Source organism: Chiloscyllium plagiosum, chromosome 7 (genome assembly GCF_004010195.1).
Source record: "Chiloscyllium plagiosum isolate BGI_BamShark_2017 chromosome 7, ASM401019v2, whole genome shotgun sequence".
Taxonomy (NCBI): domain Eukaryota; kingdom Metazoa; phylum Chordata; class Chondrichthyes; order Orectolobiformes; family Hemiscylliidae; genus Chiloscyllium; species Chiloscyllium plagiosum.
In genome coordinates this window covers 9078163-9098801 of record NC_057716.1, presented here as the reverse complement: position 1 = coordinate 9098801, position 20639 = coordinate 9078163, and the positions used below count along the sequence as shown (strand labels likewise).

Sequence of the window (20639 nt, the reverse complement as noted above, 5' to 3'; positions counted from 1 at the left end):
CCTCCGGGTGCTCCGGTTTCCTCCCACAGTCCAGAAATGTGCAGGTTAGGTGAATTTGCCATGCTAAATTGCCCGTAGTGTTAGGTGAAGGGGTAAATGTGTGGTAATGGGTCTGGGTAGGTTGCGCTTCGGCGGGTCAGTGTGGACTTGTTGGGCCGAAGGGCCTGTTTCCACACTGTAAGTAATGTATTCTAATCTTAAAAAAAAGTCAACCATGTCCCTTTTTACAAAATGGTAAATGCTGTGTTCTGTGATTTAAATGACAATCACCACTGCCAGCTCCTCTGAAAAAGCAAGTTTGTAAGTTAGTGTGGTTTAGGGTGAGGGTTTAGGATGCTAGGCATGTAAGTGATGGATTACTCATGGAAGTTTGGGAAGGTTTGGGAGACTGTGCAGTCCAGCAGTAGGGAGGTTTTGATCAGCTATGGGCAGGGTGCAAGTTGGAGAATGTTTGGTTTAGGCCTGGCAGGCAATGGGTTGTGCGGTCAGGTCAGGTCTGGTGGAAATAGAAGTGGTATGTGGTGAGGAGCAGGGATGCTTGGGTCCGGCCTCTCGTGTGTGAGTGGTTGGTGCTTGTTCAGCTGTGATGGGGTTAGGGGTGTGGGCTGGTTGGGGTTTGGTTATCAGGAGTCCAGAGGGTGGGAGAGGTTGGGTGAGGTGTATTTAGAGATGGGGCTGGTGACTTCAGGTGGGTGGAGAGGGGTTGTCAGTTTAGTAGTTATCCAAGACTTAGTCTAAGTTGTTAATCCACTAACTTGCCTAAGTAACTATTAGTTCAGCCGAAGTGGGACACTCTAAATTTTACTTCATTCATTTCTCTGAGGATTTCAGATGAAGAAGAATGTCCCACTTTCAATTTCTTGAGCAGTTCTCATGGAGTTTGGGATTCTGAATGACTCCAATGTGCAACCCCAGTCTGACTGTCTGGGCATTGGAATTTCTGTGTTTAAAATGAATGTTTTATTCTGTGTTTTGGAACAGAAGATAACTAAACACTTTAATGTTTTTATTGTGCTGTTGGAATGTGGACTTTCTCAGGCCATCTGGATATCACAATTGCAGACAATAAGAGATTTTTACATTGTAATGCAACTTAAAAGCTGCCAGCACAAAATAGCTATAACCTAACTTTTTGAGTTCATAGCGCAAATCAGCAAGTTTAAAAAAAAATATAAGATTTTGGCATTATTAGGGTAAACTTCATGAGTAGATAATGTCTGGTCTTGTAAGCTCCCTCAAGTGGAGGATTTTCCCTTTAGTATGACACTTCAGGATGTTAAATTCCAATTATTTGATTATATATAAGTAAAAATTGCTGAAATTACATTAACCATAACGCCAACAATACAAGTAATAAATTAAAGAATAGTTTCTACCTGGGAGTGTTTAAAATAAACTTAGTCTTTGTACCTTTCATTGCTATAAAATGGTGTGTTTTGTAGGAATTTACTTGTGTGCTATTTGACTTGGAAATGCTTCAGGCTGATATGGATACATGACATGGCAAAGTGTTTGCAGATAAATGCCTCTTGTTAGAAAATTATAAATTCATTCCTGTTTATCTATACCATTTTGAAGTGCTTTGAAAAATCACATTCTATTAGCCTCAGTAAGCATGCATGATGTCGCAGTGATTCTATTTATATTGTTTCCAATTCAAAACCAGAGTTTTACATAACAATTTTATTTTGAATTTATCTATTTCAATATTAATCCATGACACTTGCAGTAAGTTCTGTATCTGTGCTAATTAACTTCTTTTTAAATGTGCTATCTAGACATTATGTATACTTGCTAATATAGCAGATGGAACAACGGCAAAAGACCTCATCATGACCAATGATGACATCTTACAAAAAATTAAATACTACATGGTAAGTAAATATTTTTCTTAAACTTCCATAAATTATGAATTGTTTTTCTGGGTATTGATTTTCATTTAATAAAGTAGCTAATAGACCATGGCAGCAAATGAATGTGATCATTATTCTGAGACTAATTGATTCACAGTCTTCTATCAAACCAGGTTGAAAGTGTGGTGCTGTGCACAATGGCTTTAGGTTACAGGAACTGCTGTTTGTGGAAAACCTTATCTGCCGAAGGCAGCAGCTTGTTTGGTGCTTTTATTACTGCATGTATGGGTTTTAAAGTTGCATTATGAGATGCATAATCCAGCTATAATTTAATTTAGAACATGGAACATAGAAAAATACAGCGCAGTACAGGCCCTTTGGCCCTCGATGTTGCGCCGATCTAAGCCCACCTAACCTACACTAGCCCACTATCCTCCATATGCCTATCCAATGCCCGTTTAAATGCCCATAAAGGGGGAGAGTCCACCACTGCTACTGGCAGGGCATTCCATGAACTCACGACTCGCTGAGTAAAGAACCTACCCCTAACATCTGTCCTATACCAACTCCCCCTTAATTTAAAGCTATGCCCCCTCGGCATAGCTGACTCCATACGTGGAAAAAGATTCACACTGTCGACCCTATCTAAACCCCTAATCATCTTATACACCTCTATCAAGTAAACCCTAAACCTTCTTTTCTCCAATGAAAACAACCCCAAGTGCCTCAGCCTTTCCTCATACAATCTTCCTACCATACCAGGCAACATCCTGGTAAAACATCTATACCAGGCAACATCTATAACATCTATAACAGCTACTTCGAGGTAAACCACATTTTAAGATTGGCAAGGTTCAAAAGTGTAAGAGGAGGATGAGATAAATCAGGAATTAGTAATACCATTACTTAAACTTTAAAGACTGTGGGTTACAAGAGGACAGAGAGACTGACCCAGCTGAAGAATTCTAGTTTTGAAATCCTAAGAAGTGAGTATGTGTGGGAGACAGTCTTGTTTTCAGTAATGAGTAGGTGCAGGTGGAATGAAAAGCATATCAGATTGGATATTTGTAATTTAAGAGAAACGTGAGAGGAACATTCAGTAGTGAGGATTGACCATAGAAAAAATAATGACATAGAAAGGGTCAATAAAGGATGAGGCATAAATGAGTTAGAGACTAGAGGTACAAAGGATGCTATATATCTGACAACAGGCTTTTTCTGCTATCTTGCTCAGAGAACAATGAAGGCATTAGTTTAGCTTTGAATGTTGTCTGTACCAAAGGCTTTAAAGAGGTGAATGCTGTTAAAATAAGAGGATTTAAAAGAAGAGAAACCAATAGAATATCAGAATGAACTAAACAATGATACCTATTATTTATTTTTGTTTTCCGGATAACTTAGCTACTACTTGTGTAGTGCAATTATTATGCAGTCATAATGACAGTCACAATGGTGAGCTATCTTAAAACCTGAAACACTGGAACTCTTTTACAGAAACAGTTGACTTGTTGAAATTTATTGGATGGCACAGCATATGTTCAAAGGCTGCCAAATGCAGCACCTATTGGAATGTTTAATGCTGACATCATTGTTTCCTCGTAATACAGAAAATCTATCGACATTGGAACATTAACAACGGGGGAGATTAATTTTGCTGGCATTCTCTAATCTTCCTCTGCAAAAGATGTACCTGATACTGGAATACCACAGGTCCGCTAAGATTTCCTATGATGTGGGATGGACGAATGTCTGTTTGTTTTTGGATGCATAATTATTGTTATTTGCTCACCTTTTAGCTTACATCAACTATACTATCAGTTGTTACTGGGGCCTCATTGCCTGTGTAATTTGGAGAAAGCAAACTCCCTTTTATGATTGTGCGCTGGTAACAATGGTTGTTTTTCTGATCTAATCACAGACCCAGGGTCAGCATACCTCATCCTAATGCTGTTGCAATATTGTTACATGTCCTTTGATTAATGGGGGTCAGTAGCAGCTCAAGTAATTCATCACACCTCAGACTTCCCTGATTTTATGCTTCTTTCTTTACACAGCTCTTCCAATAGTGCCAGATAGGAGTGACCCTCCGTTGGACAGGACCGAGTGTTTGCTTTCCCATACTGTGTGGCCACATGGGCTCACAGTTATGAATACACCAGGCCTGTGTCGTACAAAAGGATTCAGAAGTTCAAACTGGCGTCCTGGGGGAATATTGCACAGATGGACAGCATTTCCTACCAGCCTTGAAATAATAATGTGTGGCTGAAACGTGGCACAAAATATTACAAAGATTTAAAGGAAGCCTTGTCAGGTGAAGCACGCTGAGTAATTCATTTTAGTTTGTTCCTGACATACCTATAGAAAGCCTTAGGGTTTTCCCTAATCCTACCAACTAAGGGCCTTTCATGTCCCCTCCTTGCTGCTCTTAGCTCTCTCTTCAGGTCCTTCCTGGCTACCTTATAACTCTCAATCGCCCCCATTGAACCTTCACGCCTCATCTTTACATAGGCTGCCCTCTTCCCTTTAACAAGGGATTCCAATTCCTTATTAAACCACGGCTCCCTCACACGACCTTTTCCTCCCTGCCTGACAGGTACATACTTATCAAGGGCACTCAATAGTTGCTCCTTGAACAAGCTCCACATATCAATTACGCCCTTGCCTTGAAGCTTACTTTTCCAGGCCACACATCCTAAGTCATGCCTCACAGCATCATAATTTCCCTGCCCCCATCTATAACTCTTGCCCTGTAGTGCACTCTTATCCCTCTCCATCACTAGAGTAAAAGTCACTGAATTGTGGTCACTGTCCCCAAAGTGCTCACCTACCTCCAATTCTAACACCTGGTGTGGTTCGTTACCCAGAACCAAATCCAGTATGGCCTCTTGTTGGTCTGTCTACCTATTGTGTCAGGAAACCCTCCTGCACACATTGGACAAACACCGACCCATCTAACGAACTCGAGCTATAGCTTTCCCAGTCAATATCTGGAAAGTTAAAGTCCCCCATAACAACCACTCTATTACTTTCACTCTTCTCCTGAATCATCCTCGCAATCCTTTCTTCTACATCTCTAAGACTATTAGGAGGCCTGTAGAAAACTCCTAACAGGGTGACCTCACCTTTCCTATTCCTAACCTCAATTTACACCAATAAAATTTTCCAAGCCCAATAAGTTTGTTTTAAACAATTATACAATCCTTGATGTCACTGCCTTTTCAACATATTTTACTGTGATTTGAGCTTACCTCATCGAATTTGACAGAACTAGTGAAACATGATGTTTCATTAATTGATATGTATCCTTACCATAGTATTGAGGGTTATATCTTGTCTGTCTTGTAACCAGACTTGCAGGATCATTCTTTATGCAGAGAGAAATTCTTTTTGAGTGCTCAGTTATTAAAATCTGCCAGAAGAAAATGTTACTGGAAGATTCCATATCTGTAAACTGTTTTTTTTATTGATTTATTTTATCATATCTTGAAGATAGAAGTTAGTGATATTCATGATGGAGCAATTTTTGCAACCCATGTAGATGTCAATAATTTAGACCATAAGATGAGAGTGTAAAGGTAGGCCATGCAGCTCGCCAGTCTGCTTCACCTTTCTATGAGATCATGACTGATTTGGTATCCTAAACACCACTTTCTTGCCTGTTTCCTCCAAAACCCTTGATTCATTGCTGATTTAAAACTATCAGTTGAAACCTTGAATATCCTTAATAGCCTAGCCTCATCAGTGCTCTAAGATTAAGAATTTCACAGATTCACTACACTCTGAGAGAAGAAATTCCTCCTCATTTCTGTGTTAAATGTGACCCCTTATTCTGAGATTTTGCCCTCTGGTCCTAGACTTTCCCATAAGGGGAAACAATATTTCTGCTTTGACCCTGTTTAGTCCCTAAAGATTTTTTTAAAAAATTCATTCGCAGGATATAGGTGTCACTGGCTAGGCCAGCAATTAACACCCATCTCTGATTGCCCAGAGGCTGATTAATAGTCAGATTTCTTTAGGTCTGGAGTCATATCCTGGCCAGACAATAGAAGGATGGCATGTCTCCTTCCTTAAAGGATATAAGTGAAGGGTTTTTACGGCAATCGACAGTAGTTACATGATTGCCATTAGGCAAGGTTTTTATTGAATTCAGATTACATCATCTGCTCTGGTGGGATTTGAACCCATGGTCACAGAACATTAGCCTGGGGTTCTGGATTGCCAGTCCAGTGGCATTACCTCAATGCCATTGCCTTTGCAATGTTTGCCTTTCCTCCTTTATTCCATTGTGTACAGGCCCAACCTACTCCACCTCTTCTCCTAAGACAGTCTCTCCATACTTAGTGTTAGCCTAATCAGTACAGTATAAGATAAAGGGCTTAAAATTGTTCACAGTATTCCAGCTATCGTCTAACTAGTCTTTAATAGTTTTAACAAAACCTCCGTACTTTTATATTCCATTTCCTTTCAAATAAAGACCATTATTCCATTTGCCTTTTACATAACCCATTGAACTTGGATTTCTTGCTCTTTCTATTTCATGCATGAGGATTCCCGAAACCCTCTCTTCTGTATCTTTCTGCAGCCTTTATTGAATTAAATAATTTTTAGTTCCTGTATTCTTACTGTCAAAATGCAGAACCTCACATTTTCCCACATTATATTCCATCCGACCGTTTTCTGCACACTCATTTAACTTGTATATATCCCTCTGCGTCATCCTCACCTCTTGCCTTCCCACCTATTTTTGTGTCATCTGCAAACTTGACAATAGTGCATTCTCAGGTGTGTAGTGCAGGTCTGTAATTTCCTGATTTCTCTCTCCCTATCACCTTGAATGATGGGTGACACTTAGTACTTTCAATCTGCAGAACCATTCTGAAATCTATAAAATTTTGAAATATGATCACCAATGCATTCACTATAGCTATGATTTTCAAAATTCTAGAATACAATCTCCCAAGTATTTATCAGTCTTTGGTCCCATTAATTTCTCCAGGACAACCTTCTTACTGATTCCTTTCAATTTGTACTTCTCCCTAGCCTCTTGGATCTCTAAGACTGGAGATTGTTTGCATACTCCCCTTCTGTGAAGACAAACACTGTTATGACCTGACCCTAGGTCTCAAATTTGTTAATAGTTTTGGCTGGGGTACCCCATATGGTTATTGTCATGAGTGAGGAGAGACAGACTGTCTCCCCTTCTCAATTTAAGCCCTCACTTGATGGTCGCAACAACTGGTTGATTTTAAAAAGCATCTCTTCCCTCCTGGATACCTTTTCCCAATCCAAATGTGCTTCGTTTCAAAGGGGCAATATTTTAAAAGGCTTTCTTGAGTTAAAGTAAGTGTGAGTTAAACACACAGTTATAGATTTGAAATGTGAATTGAATCGAAAGATGACAGTTAAAAAGATGTATCAGTTAGCATCTGGGTTCTGTGAAGAATAGCTGGTGGAGTGTGGCAGCCATTAAGTTGGATTATACTGGTAGTCCTGATTTTGGTAATGGAGCAGTTAATTTCAAGATTCTAGGCTCTGCAAGTCAGCTGAAAAGCTTTTGTCTCCCCTTTCCTTTTTGGTAGTGACTTTATTGGCATAGCTAGCATTCAGTGTTCAGAGAGAGAGAGAGAGAGAGAGAGAGAATCTTTATATGCAGAAGTGGCTAATAACTGTCCTCAAGCTGTAACCTTCGCATTTTGCTAGTCCATTTTAGCACATCAGTCCACTAGCACATTGGTTGCAGTTGGTTTTAACCCCTTTTTTTGTACATTCCTGTAAGGGTAAAACACAAATGTGCCTACTGTTTGCAACAATGCCCTCTGAAGATTGGAGATTGCTTTCTGCTGGTAGGAATAGTCATCTCAGTCCGTTTGGTTTGAATTTCATCTTTGAAGAGTTGTTGTTTGAAGTTTCGTTGGCAACTTTATTTGATGTGACGTTCCAAGTTCCTTTCAAGGCTTTGCCACATGGCCACTGAATTTACATTTACAGTAATCTTTTAGCTGTTTGTCATCTTTCAAGCAACGCACATTGTAATTAAAAGTTTAATTTGTCCATAAGAAACCTGGAGTTATGATCTATTGTCATGACAACACAAAATAGTCCATTTTACGTTTATGCCACTTCTGTAGTTCCTACTGTAAACTTTCTTGACTCTGTCTATAATAGGCTCACAGTCGTCTTTGCCAAACATTTCCTTTATACCTACCAATAGAATCTTTTTATAGTCTGTTCCGTTTTTTTTTGCAAGTTTACACACGCATTGTATTCTGTGGTATTTTCCTCAGAGAGGAGAAAGTTGTGAGGCAATTTGATGTTTTCAAAATCATAAGAGGCTTGGCAGAGTTAGAAGAGACAAACTGTTCCACCTCATAGTAGGACTGTGAACCAGAGGATGCAAATATAAATTAATTTGAAAAAGCAGCAAACATGATGTAAAATGACTCTTTTCATACTTGAGGTTTGGGGTATAGTTCTGAGAAGTATGGTGGAAACAAGTTTAGTTGAGGCGTTCATGAGGACATTGAGCGATTATTAAATCTGAAGGATATTCAGGATTGAGGGAATGGCATTGCGTTGGTGCAGACAGGAGAGACCAAATAGATTTATCCTATGCTATAATCAGTTTCTTGATTCTCCATTGTTGTAATCTAAAACCCTCCAGTGCTCAGTTTGCTTCGATATTGTACAATCCTTAATTTCCTTTGTTACTCACGGTTTGACTGACTTTTATTTAGGGTTATGTGTCTTGAAGGGATGTATAGTTGCTGACAGCTATGTTGCTGTAAAATAAGTCATAATCTTTTCTATTCTATTCTAATGGTAGTTAAAACAAAAACTATCTCTTCCTCTGAATAGTACATCAGGAGATATTTCTCATCTGTCTGGGTCTTCTGTCTGACTGTCTATCTCCAGCAAGACAATCTGCTCCTCTTCTGAGCCAAGGTGTGAAAACTGGTGCTTGTGTTTCTACGGGTTTTGATCTGGGCCTCTGTCCCCATACATCCTTATCTCATGGGGCTGTCTCTCAGCAGAGTTCTGTGTGTTGTCACAAATCATATTCTAGGACAATGTGTTTATGCTTTTAACTTCACAGCATTCCCTCCCTGAAGCAGGTGCACAGTGGCTCAGTGATTGGCATTACAGTCTCACAGTGCCAGGGACATGGGTTTAATTCCAACCTCGGGTGACTGACTGTGTGGAGTTTGTACATTCTCCCCTTGACTGCATGGGTTTTCAGGTGCCCTGGTTTCCTCCTACAGTCCAAAGCTGTGCAGGTTAGGTGTTTTGGCTTTGCTGAATTGCCTGGAGTGTCTAGGGATGTGTTGGCTAGGTGGGTTAGCCATAGGAAATGTAGGGTTACAGGGATTGGTTCGGGGATGGGTCTGGTTGGAATGTTCTTCAGAGAGTTGGTGTGGACTTGATGGGTTGAATGGCCTGCTTCCACACTGTAGGGATTCTGTGATTCAAAGTTTTTTTTTGATTAGATTAGATTACTTACAGTGTGGAAACAAGCCCTTCGGCCCAACAAGTCCACACCGACCCGCCGAAGCTCAACCCACCCAGACCCATTCCCCTACATTTACCCCTTCACCTAACACTACGGGCAATTTAGCATGGCCAATTCACCTAACCTGCACATTTTTGGATTGTGAGAGGAAACCGGAGCACCCTGAGGAAACCCACACAGACACTGGGAGAACGTGCAAACTCTACACAGAGAGTCGCCAGAAGTGGGAATTGAACCCGGGTCTCTGGCGCTATGAGGCAGCAGTGCTAACCACTGTGTCACTGTGCCGCCCAATGCCCTTTGTGCTTCAGCTTGAATACATCTGTATAAATATGGTTCTGTGTCATACTCTGCAGGAACTTGCAGGGCATAGGGTTGGATTTCTCTAGTGTCTTCCATTGAGAATCCTGATTGCTATTTTTTGTAGGTGCCTGGCTGTTCAAACTAGCTATGTCTAAGCATTGGTTAAGTATACAGTGCTTTTAAATTCAAAGCTTAAAGTCTACAAAATAATTTATTGAGAATCTGTGCAATGTCACCTAACTATTGGCAAAATGGTTGCTCTGGAGCTGTTCATACCAACTTCTGAATGGTGCAGTAGGCAAGAAGCAAGGTTGACGTTTGGGAATTAGTCTTGTGCAACAATAGGAACCTCTGACTCACCTAACTGTTTGATGTAGTTCAATATGATTCTTTTAATCTGGGATGTGTCCTTCATATGTAAAATCTGAATAATTAAACTTAACTAATTAAGTAGATTTACAAGTTAAAAAAAAGTTTGTATCAATGATGTATGCAAAATTAGCATTCCCACTATGTGCCAATCCTGTTGACTTTCTACAGCCTTCCAAAGATGTGCAGGTTAGATGGATTGGCCATGGGAAATTCATGAGGGGTGGGGTGTTGTTGAGTTGGGGGAGGTGGACAATGTGGGTGGGTCATCTAGGTGGTCTGGGACAGTGTGGTGGGGTTGGTCTGGTTGGGATGTTCTTTGGAGGGTTGTTGTGGTCTCAATGGTCCAAATGTCCTCCTTCCAAGCTATGGATTCTATGATTGCCTTTTCTTAGCAAAAACCGGCTTGACCCCCCTTGACAGAGCTGCCAAATTTCTGATTTGCTTCAATTGGTTAATTTCTCCAGTTAACATAATGCTACTGAGGCACGACAATGGATGTTTCCATTGGACAGGCATCCTGTATGATGGAAGCAACCAGACTTAAATTTACCCCAAATGACAAGGTGTTCAATGTTCTTCAGTATTTGCACTACGTCAGCATACATCTGGTTTTTACTTAAGGAGAAGGGAATGTTGAATGTTCATTGAGATGTTTAACTGGCTGAGGAGCTTGCTAGCAATCAATACATTTTGTCTCATTTTACCCTTTATATCCATAATATTTGGAATAATTATTTTTCAGGGTCATTCAAATGTAAAACTCCAGTTAGCTGCTACCTTTTGTATATCTAATCTCATATGGAGTGAAGAAGAAGGTAAGGCCATTATAGTTTAGGCAATTATTTTCTTGCAAGTTGAATACTATTTCAGATTCTTTTTCTTTTAAAACATAAAATGATAAGCCTTTGCTAATTATTAACCTTTCTGTTTACTTTCTATTTCACAAATTGTCTACACTTTAATATTAACGAAAGCCAAAATCCTGGGACTACTTCCTTATAGCACGTCGAGTGTTTCTGTATCCCAGAGCAGCAATGGTTTATTAGGGCACCGCCAAAAGGAAATAAAAGATCAGAGACTTTGATGACTTGTTTCATTCTTATAGTGTAAAATATAGATGTTACTTTCATACAAAGCACTATATTTGTGCTGGGCAGTGATAAATAATCAATAATTACAAAGAGTTCATTTGTATTTTGTTCTTAGGTTCTCATGAGCGTCAAGGTAAACTCAGAGAGCTGGGAATAGTAGATATTTTACATAAATTAGTTCAGTCTACGGATCCCAATCTTTGCGACAAGTAAGTGTTAAGTCTTCATTTGAATACCTTCTGTTCTTTTAATAAAATCAAAATGTCCAGTCATATGTAGCATAAATTAATGTGGTCAGTCCTTGAGTAATGTATGTCATTCAGAAACAGTACAATGTTTGCAGTTTTGTGTGTGCTACAATGCAAACTTTAGTAGCATAATAGTGGAATTAATAAGAGTTAAACAGATTAAACCTCCACCAAGAACACATTTCCTGGATGAATTTTAAATCTAGTTATCTTGCAAAGAGAAAGAGGATTTCTCAACTTTGGGTTAGCATTGTTCGGTGAATCCTACTGTGCTTCAATCCATATACAACCCTTCTGAATTCATTCTTGATTTTTGTTTTCATTGTTTTTGTTTTCTGTCTGATGCAATGCTGAAGATCTCAGCTTTATTTAAAGTATTCATTTGTATAAAGTGTCTGCATGGTAATTGGTTTTGTAATTTATTAACAGTAATCTGGAGCATTAAATCAATACTGACCTTACAGTTTAGGCCAGATTTTTCATTGAGTGGCAAATTCATGTAAATTGCCATACCAACTCTATTTTTAATAAAAGCAGGGAGCTCCATGTTTCTGGGAAGAGATGACACTCGAGTGTCCCTCAGAAATGTGAGAGGATACTTCCATTCTGACAGCTCTATTGTAGTGTAGCCCTCCTTTCACCACAATCAGCTGCAGTAATCTGAAATTTAAACATCCAGTCAGCCTCTTTGCTGGTGTCACAAGGTAAGTGTGATGCTAGGATGCGCAGAGGGCAGGGTGTCAGGTAAATGGGTGTTGGCTGGGAAGAGGGTAGGGTGCTAGGTGATAGGATGCCAGATAGGAAAGCTGTTGGGAGCCATAGGGTAACATCTGGCGTGGGAGTACAGTACAAGGGGCAAGTAAGTGTTTGGGAGGAGCTGGAAAATTGGGTTGAGGAGTGTTGCTGTGTGGGTCAGGGTGTGAGGTGTGTGTATAGGGGGGGGGATGTGTGGGGGGTGGGGGTGGTAAGTGGTGAGGTTGTTCCTCGTCTAGAAGGCATAGGAGAATGGATGGTTAGGTCCTGAAGCAGACTTGTTGGGATAGATAGGCAGGGTTCAAGGGCAGTCGGAAGTTAGGTTGGGTCCCTGGTTGGATGGGAATAAGGTGTGATGTCTTCCTATGAAATGTTGGCCCAGGATCTGAGGTTTGAGAGTGGCAGGAGTATGGAGTCTATTTAATAGTTTCTCAAGAGTTAGACTATGTATTTATTGGTTTAAATTTTCCTGAGGAGGTGTTTCACTCAATTTCATCTGTGTTGTCCACAGTCTCTGATTTTCATGGTGACTTTCATAGAATTCCAGATATAGTGGTATTTGCCTGAGGAAAATTCAATTTCCTGGGGAATTCCTTCGGAGTCTGCTATGATGAGTATTCTGCAGGGTCTCCATGCACAACTGCCATCTTCACTGGAAGAACTGCTTGATTGCCCAGTGAAAAATCTGCCCATATTTCTTTTGCTGTTCTGAAAAAACTGAACTGAGCAATGACTATCATTGAAAACATTGAAAAAAAAATTTCTGAATTTGTTACAGGGCAAAAACAGCGCTGCAGCAATTTCTATCCTGAGTAAACAACCTGCTGGGGTCTCATCCGAAGCTCTAAATGGACAGAAGGCAGAAGGTTCAATGGAAAGCTTGCCCCTGACCCTTTTTTGTTTGCACAAGTCACCTTGGACTGCAGTTTTTGTGTGCAGTGATTCATGAAGAAATGTTAGTCATTCAGGAAGAACAAACAGACAATGCAGTGGAGAAAGAGGTTCAGTCTCAGTGTGACAACTTCCACAACTACTTAGAGAATAATTGGTTTGCCCCCTTTTGAGTCAGAAAAAAAATCAACATTTGCTGCAACTATTTTGTGTGAGATTGGTTACTTCCTGTTTTTTTTTTAAAAAGTGTTTTCTACAGATTTCCTGGGTGCAGTACTGCTTGCTGAATAAAGGTTGTACTTAGTTTAAAAAATTTACTTATACACAACATCCTGAAGAGAATGTAATATTTAAACAAAAGTGTGGGGGAAAATATAATTTTGATTGCAAGCTCTATGGAGTGTGTAAAATATTGTATGTATTTGATGAACTTACAGTTATTTGTGTTTACTTTGGAACTGCATCTGTTTATAGGCCCACACAGTGTTAGAAATCGATTATTTAATGCAACCTTTCATAACCCCCAAAAGATACTCCTGAGAAAGGAGAATATGGATGCATGGTTATTAACTTCCACAAAAGATCCAGGTGCAGTTCAACTCAGGGACAGGTAATGAAGGAATCCCCTCACTCATCCTCTTTGACGCGAGGCAGTAGTGCTTGTTCGATATGTTACAGTTCTGTTGTTGAAGAACCTAATTATAACATATGAGCAGGTTCGAATGGATTGAATACTGGTGATCTTGTCCAATGAGCAGTAGGCTTGATCTCACTGCTTCTGCCTATATACTTGCACAGTTGTGGAATATTTGGTAATTTGGAGATGGTAAAGCGTAGAGCTGTTGAGAAGTTAGTACTGTCAATCACTTTAAGGAAACTCCAGCCATATCGGAGGCATTATCTGAGGTGATGAATCTGATACCTAGAGTTAAGACAGAGTATATTGACACTCATGAACCTTGAGCTGCATTTATGATATTTCTGATATTGTAGCTGCATAAAGATTATACATCTTCCACACAAATGGTGTTGCTGCATAAATGACTTGTGTATCCACATATACCAAACCTGGCTTTTGCACACTGTTTGGTGTGCCATGGCTGGAGTTAACAATGCCACTGTTGGTGTGTGAACTTTTTATCTTGCACTGTTGCCCCTTGTCTTTATGAATGCATAAGAATGATAGCTAATATTTGCATCCACAGAGCGCTCTCATCTCCAGTTAAAAATATAAACTGCACTGCGTATTTTAGATGACCATTTAAAAGAACCTTATCTGAATTCAATACTTAAAATCTGTGTAGGCCAATTGAAAAGAATGCAGTTCTTTTTATTTTTGTAGCATTTTCAATTTTAATTGGAATTATCGAGCTTGCACAAATTGCTGTCATGTGATAGCTCTGGTTTATTCTGTTGCTTTTGCTTTTGATGCTTACAACTTTCTTCAAATGTTAGCTCATGGATTTTTAGCACCTGTCTTGTTTTACGTTGTTGCAGAAGGTTTGTTGGTATTTGTACACAACTGGGATTAACACAGCAATATGAAAAGGGGTTTCCATTCTGGTTCTTGACAAATAAAGAAGAAAGCAAGTTTTGTAAGGATTTGCGATGAAATTTCCAGTATTCATGTTTGTGTTGTCTTGGTTGCTGCATGTGTCAGGGCCTGGCTGCAGGAAACCATTACCATTATTTTGGCAGGTACTTTTTTGGAGCAAAATGGACTGTGCAGAAATATGGATGGAAAATGTAAGCAAAGTAATCAAAGGCTGAAATAATTTAAGTATGAAGGGTTTGAACGTGGAACAAATTCTAAAAAAATCTGAAGAATGCTTTTCAAAACAAAAAGGTTGTGACCACTACATTTTAAGTACACTCCTCCCAATGGATTATTTTGATTACATTGCAGTTTAAACTGATCTTGCTCAGTTTTTTTGTACATACCTGCAGCTGATTTGAATAGGTTTCTGCTTTTATACACAAGTATTTTAGCAGCATTGTCTGTGTAATATATTGCGAAGAGACTATCACATTTTTCTGATGTAATTTTAAGCTCTGCTGACAGAAGTCAATTAAATAAAGTGTGGCTTCTTAGGCTGTTTTATATAACACTGGTTATGAAATTTTAGTTATGTCCTATAATTAACAAGGGTCTATTGTGAAAACCGTATAATGTACTCACATGGTGTCTGTGCAGGAAATTTATATTTTCTTATTAAAAATGATTTTCAGTTAACCTATTGTACAGAATCCAAAGACTTACTTTCCTCAAGAATTTCTCCTGCTGCTGTTTGTAAATCTTAAAGAAAATCCATAAACTATCTGCCTTTGGCACACCATGGCTATTCTTGCAGAGAATATGACTTACCTAGTGTCACAAATCAGAAGAATTTCTGGGAACATCCCAGTAAATGTTTCTTTCCATTGTACTGAATCATATGGATCAAGAAAGTCCTTGGCTCAATTCTCAGCCCATATTGATTTATCTATCTGTCAGAAATTATTGATCTTCATAAGGAAGGTCAGGGAAGTGATCTGAAGTTCCTGCTCTGGTTGCTACCTGCTAGAAAATGTAGAGGTAAATGCGAAGTGATTTTTCTCATTTTTCAACTTTGCTAGAACTTGCTATGCAGTGTCATGTTAAAAAGAATGGCTTGTTAGATCTTTTTAGGTTGGCACCAATGGCGACCACATTTTTTTTAACGAAAGCAGTTTAAAAAAATATAGAAGGTGGAGGAGAGTTTGAGAAAGCAACCTCTGGTAGTGAAATGCAGGGAAGAGGAGAGGCATGCTCATGGGTTACTGTATGCTCATAATTCCCATCTGCAAGTTGCTGCTTCAATTTGCCTTTATAACTATACAGTACTTATTGAGGGGTTAGATAATTGCATTGACTGGGAATGTACCATATCTTGGTTATTCAAATTTTCCTTATTAAAAAAAAGGGAGCTGTGGATTTGTTGAGAAGAGATGGTAGGATGTACAAGCTGTTTTTGAGACAGATGTTGAGGGATAAAGGAGAAATGAGATGAGCAAAGGATGGTGAGCGAATTAGTAAATCTCAGCATCAATCATTTCAGTCCTCCCAGTGGTCTAGCCTCAGCAATACCCCTTCCCATAACGGCCAGTACTGTTTTGTTAATGGAAATTAAAACATGCAATGTGCTTGCACTCCTCTCATTCACTCTCACTGTTTGACATTGTGCATCATTTTCTCCTGCAAAGTCTAAGTGAATGCCCTTTGATATTTATGAGAGATGCAGCTGTGTCAGCATTGCAGTGTGTACAAGCTGTGTGTGTGGGTCTTGGAACAGAACTAAATGTGTGGGACTGAAGTGAAGTGCACAAATTTCAGGCTGATTTTGATAGATGGATGATGGGATGGAGTAAATTGAGCAGCAGGTGAGGCTAATATATAGTTGGTATTTGAATATCAACTTGCTGACCATGAAATCTTGAGGGGGTCAAATAGGTAATTAAACTTCCTGTACTGAATCCTTGGAGCTACAGTTCTGGTACAGACCTCCATGACTGTCTTTCCGCAGCATACTAAATTTGTCAGGAGGTATAGCTACCTCATCTTTAAGTAGCACTAGCTATATGTAGCAATTCTTGGTCCCCCTGTGAATATATATAGCCAAGGAATAGTTGGGGAGAGTCAGCTGTACATGCGCTATCTTGTAAATCAGCAAACAGCACAAATTTACCACGCCTTCTGAAATGCAGTGAATCAACACAGCTACTGGTATGCCTCGATCCATAAGCTCTTTATCAAGGTTAACCAATTCTTCCCTATTTTGGGAACTCTGGCATTCAGGTGAAGTTTTCTGTTTATTTAAAATGAATTTGGAAGATCACGTTAGAAATCAGTTGTGCTAACTTTGTGGTCTGAATTCTCAAGATAAGCTTGTTTGATACACATGCCTATACCAGCTCATCACATCTGGGTGATTGAGTGCACTGTATTGCTCAATTTCTGTTCACACTCCTCAAACAGTAAGCCATTCCGCGGCTAATAAAGTCATGCAGCACAGAAACAGACCCTTCGGTCCAACCAGTCCATGCAAACCATAATCCCAAACTAAAGCAGTCCCATATCCTTCCAAATCTTTCCCATTCATGAACTTATCCAAATGTCTTTTAAATGTAAATGTACCTGCAAGCACTACTTTCCCTAGCAATTCATTCTGCACACGGACCACTGGGATTTTAAAAAACGTTGCCCTCATGTCCTTCTTAAATCATTCACCTTAGACATAAGCCCCCTAGTTTTGATCTCCTCACCCTAGGGAAAAGACCCTTGTCATTCACCTTATCTAACCCCCTCGTTTTTTAAGCCTCAATAATTGGCGTTATATCAGCAAAGTAAGAGGAATGTAGAAAAAATTGCAAAACTTTCCTCTTGAGGCCTCCTTTGCCAGTGTTTCTCATGGTTGCTGCTTTAATAATGGGAGCAGCAGGAGGAAGAGAATCAGGAAGTCTGCAGAGGGTGAAGCATAATCAACAGAGATAGACCTTCATATCCTTGAATCTGGTGCATTGAATGTATGGGCCTTGAATGACATTCCAGGAGATATCAGAAGAGCTAAATGTGTGTCAGCTTCTAACAGTTATCGGCACACTGTGACTTCTCCTGTTACCCTTATTGGCATTAGCACAAGGTTTTCATAGATTTGCTGGGCTCTGCTGGAGCACAATGGTTTTTATTCACTTGTGGAATGTGGGCATTGCTGGCTGGCCAGCATTTATTTCCCATCCTTGTTGCCCTGAGGAGTTGGTAGTGAGCTGCCTTCTTGAACTGCTACAGTCCACCTGCTGTAGGTTGACTCACAATGTCCTTAGGGAGGGAATTCCAGGGTGTTCACCTAGCAACAGTGAAGGAATGTCAATAAATTTTCAAGTCGGGACGGTGAATGGCTTAAAGGGGAGCTTGCAGATGGTGGTGTTCCCATGTATCTGCTGCCCTTGTCTTTCTAGTTGGAAGTGGTCGCGGGTTTGGAAGGTGCTACCGAAGGATCTTTGATGAATATTTGCAGTGTGTCTTGTACATAGCAACAGTGGATGTGGTGCTGATCAAGTGAGCTGCTTTGTCAAGTTTCTTGGGTGTTACAGTAAGCCTCCATTAGTGGGGAATTGAACCCACCCTGTTGGCATCCCTCTGCATCACAAATCTGCTGTCCAGCAACTGACTCCCAATAGCCCTTTTTTGGTGAAATGAAAATGCTTCCAGGCCACTTCAACTAGATGAAATTATTATACTTTGGGTAGAAAAGGTTGTTTTCCCTTTATCTTATGATAGTCAAGATAGTGGACCAATTTGTAGCAAATCACCAAAGTGAGCTCAGCATTTCAACATATACACGAAAAGTGGAAAAGTGCATATGATCCAGGATGAAGTTCATATGAATATCAGAATATAACCTTGCTACATTATGAACATCACAGGCACAGAAGCTTTCACAAAATTGGGGTTCAGGGTTAGGGTCACTATCCATTTCCAAGGTATTTTCTCTCAAATATGGATTCCAAATATAGTTCCCAATTTACAATAATGGACTTCGCTCAGATTAATCGCAAATTGCAACAGTTTGACGTGATGAAACTGAAATCGGGAGGGCAAACCAAGCATTTTATGCAGTTTAGTAACTGATGCAATGAATATGTTCATTTTGATCATTTTCTTTTTACTTCTCATTGCCTGCCTCACCACCCTCATCACAGCCTCATTTACTTAAAGTCAACAGTCAATATCTTGAATGCTCATAAACCTATCCACAAGTCTCAACGTCAAAATGTTCTCAGGTTCATTTTCTTCATCTTTGCTGAATTGACTGATTAAATGGAACTGTACTGCAGCCAAGAATGGACACATTCATTTGTCTTTTTGATGTAATCAGTTAGGTCTGGTACCCTCCATTACTGTATCCTACCAACAACAGGAGGTATTTGGTCCCTAACTGGCCTGAGGCAGGCCTAGTTAACACCTACTCTGCATACACAGCACTCAAAACGCATCAAACTAGATCGCCAATCTGCTCTTCAGGATAATATGGAAATATAGCCAAGGTTTTAATTCATCCAGGATTTTGCAATAAAATTTGAATATTCCATAATCATCAAGATTTCAAAAATTCCAATGGCATAGGCTGTTAGGGTAAAACCAGACTGCCTCGCTCATCAATAACAGTCCCGCTGATAACTACATTCCGGATTATGAGCTAAGGCCCTGTCTCTTTATTATAAAGTGGTTTGGGGTGTCCTGGAAACATTTCTCATGTCTTTCGTATTTTCACATTGGTGCCATTCAGCTGTGGAATCAAATTGGATTCTTGCCATCAGATGAATCTTAAGGATAATGCTCAACCTATTCTTCATAAGCTTCAGTCAGTGGGAATGACGCTGTCCCAGCTGTTTTAAAACAGGTTAACAGTATAAACATTGAATATAAAAGAAACAGACACCGAGAATACTAGAGAAAATCAGTAGATTGGCAGCATCTGACAGAGAGAAAGAGAGCGAGAACATTTTGAATGTGGTATGATTCTTCATCAGAACACAAGAACAAAATAAAAGGATCTCTTATGGACACAATAAATGCCTACATTTTTAACAGTATGATGTATTATGTTAAAAAATTATTCAACATTAGATGTGCTCAAGGCTTTTTTTTACACTTCCCATAAGTATTAGCTCCTCATATTAAACAGTAATTACTGTTTGCACATAAGTGATAATATTCAACTTTGAAGAGTTTTTATTAGATTTTTAAAAGTTGAAATATATTCCCTTTGAGGTGCTATACTTGTGGCTGCTTGTCTCTATTTCTAAAGTAGCAACACACGATGTAATAAAAAGCAGGAGTTGCTGTTTCATGATTAAAGCATTCGGAAATACAGTTTTTAAGTAGCCAATTTCCATTAATATGGTTTCATGAGCAAGTCATTCATAAGGGCCTAGTTATTAATAATTATGATTGGTCCTGTATGATGAAATAAAAACAAAGACAATGGATGACTGCAGAATTCTACAAATATGTCAGCAAGGAATTGCAAGAGAATCTGCAAAACCTAGAAATCCCAAGCATATTAAATAAATTAACAATATCTGGTGCCCAAGAGTTAAAGCAAAGGGTTGATGTGGCTTTGTGGAAGAGAGTAGTCAGAATTTTAACAAAGTACTGGTTGAGATGTAATATTTTAAAAAGGCTACAAGAGGAGAAACTAAAATAGTCATGGAGTTGTACTGCACGAAAACAGACCCTTTGGTCCAACCAGTCCATGCCAATCATTGTGCTAAATTAGACTAGTCCCACCTGCCTGCACTTGGCACATATCTCTCCAAATCCTCCTTATTCATAAACTTATCCAAATGCCTTTTAAGTGTTGTAACTGTACCTGCATCCACCACTTCCTCTGGAAATTCATTCCACACATGAACCACTCTCTGTGTAAAATAGTTGTCCCTCATGTCTTTTTAAAATCTTTCTCCTCTAACATTAAAAATATGCCTCCTAGTCTTGAATTCCCCAACTCTACGGAAAAAAATCTACCATTCACCTTATCCAAACTTCTCATGATTTTATAAACCTCTAAAAGATCACCCCTCAACCTCCTATGCTCCAGTG

The 20639-nt window shown here is 39.4% G+C and overlaps 1 protein-coding gene across 1 annotated transcript in view; it reads left to right on the top strand.

The window, feature by feature from the left end:
- armc8 (armadillo repeat containing 8) overlaps positions 1-15251 on the top strand; it is a 91236-nt gene extending 75985 nt beyond the window's left edge. The window contains exons 19-22 of the mRNA XM_043692969.1: positions 1779-1874; positions 10778-10850; positions 11242-11335; positions 12906-15251. Of these exons, the coding sequence (XP_043548904.1) occupies positions 1779-1874; positions 10778-10850; positions 11242-11335; positions 12906-12939 (297 nt within the window). The 3' untranslated portion in view covers positions 12940-15251. The remainder of the gene's footprint in view (positions 1-1778; positions 1875-10777; positions 10851-11241; positions 11336-12905) is intronic.
- The last annotated feature ends 5388 nt before the right edge of the window (positions 15252-20639 follow it).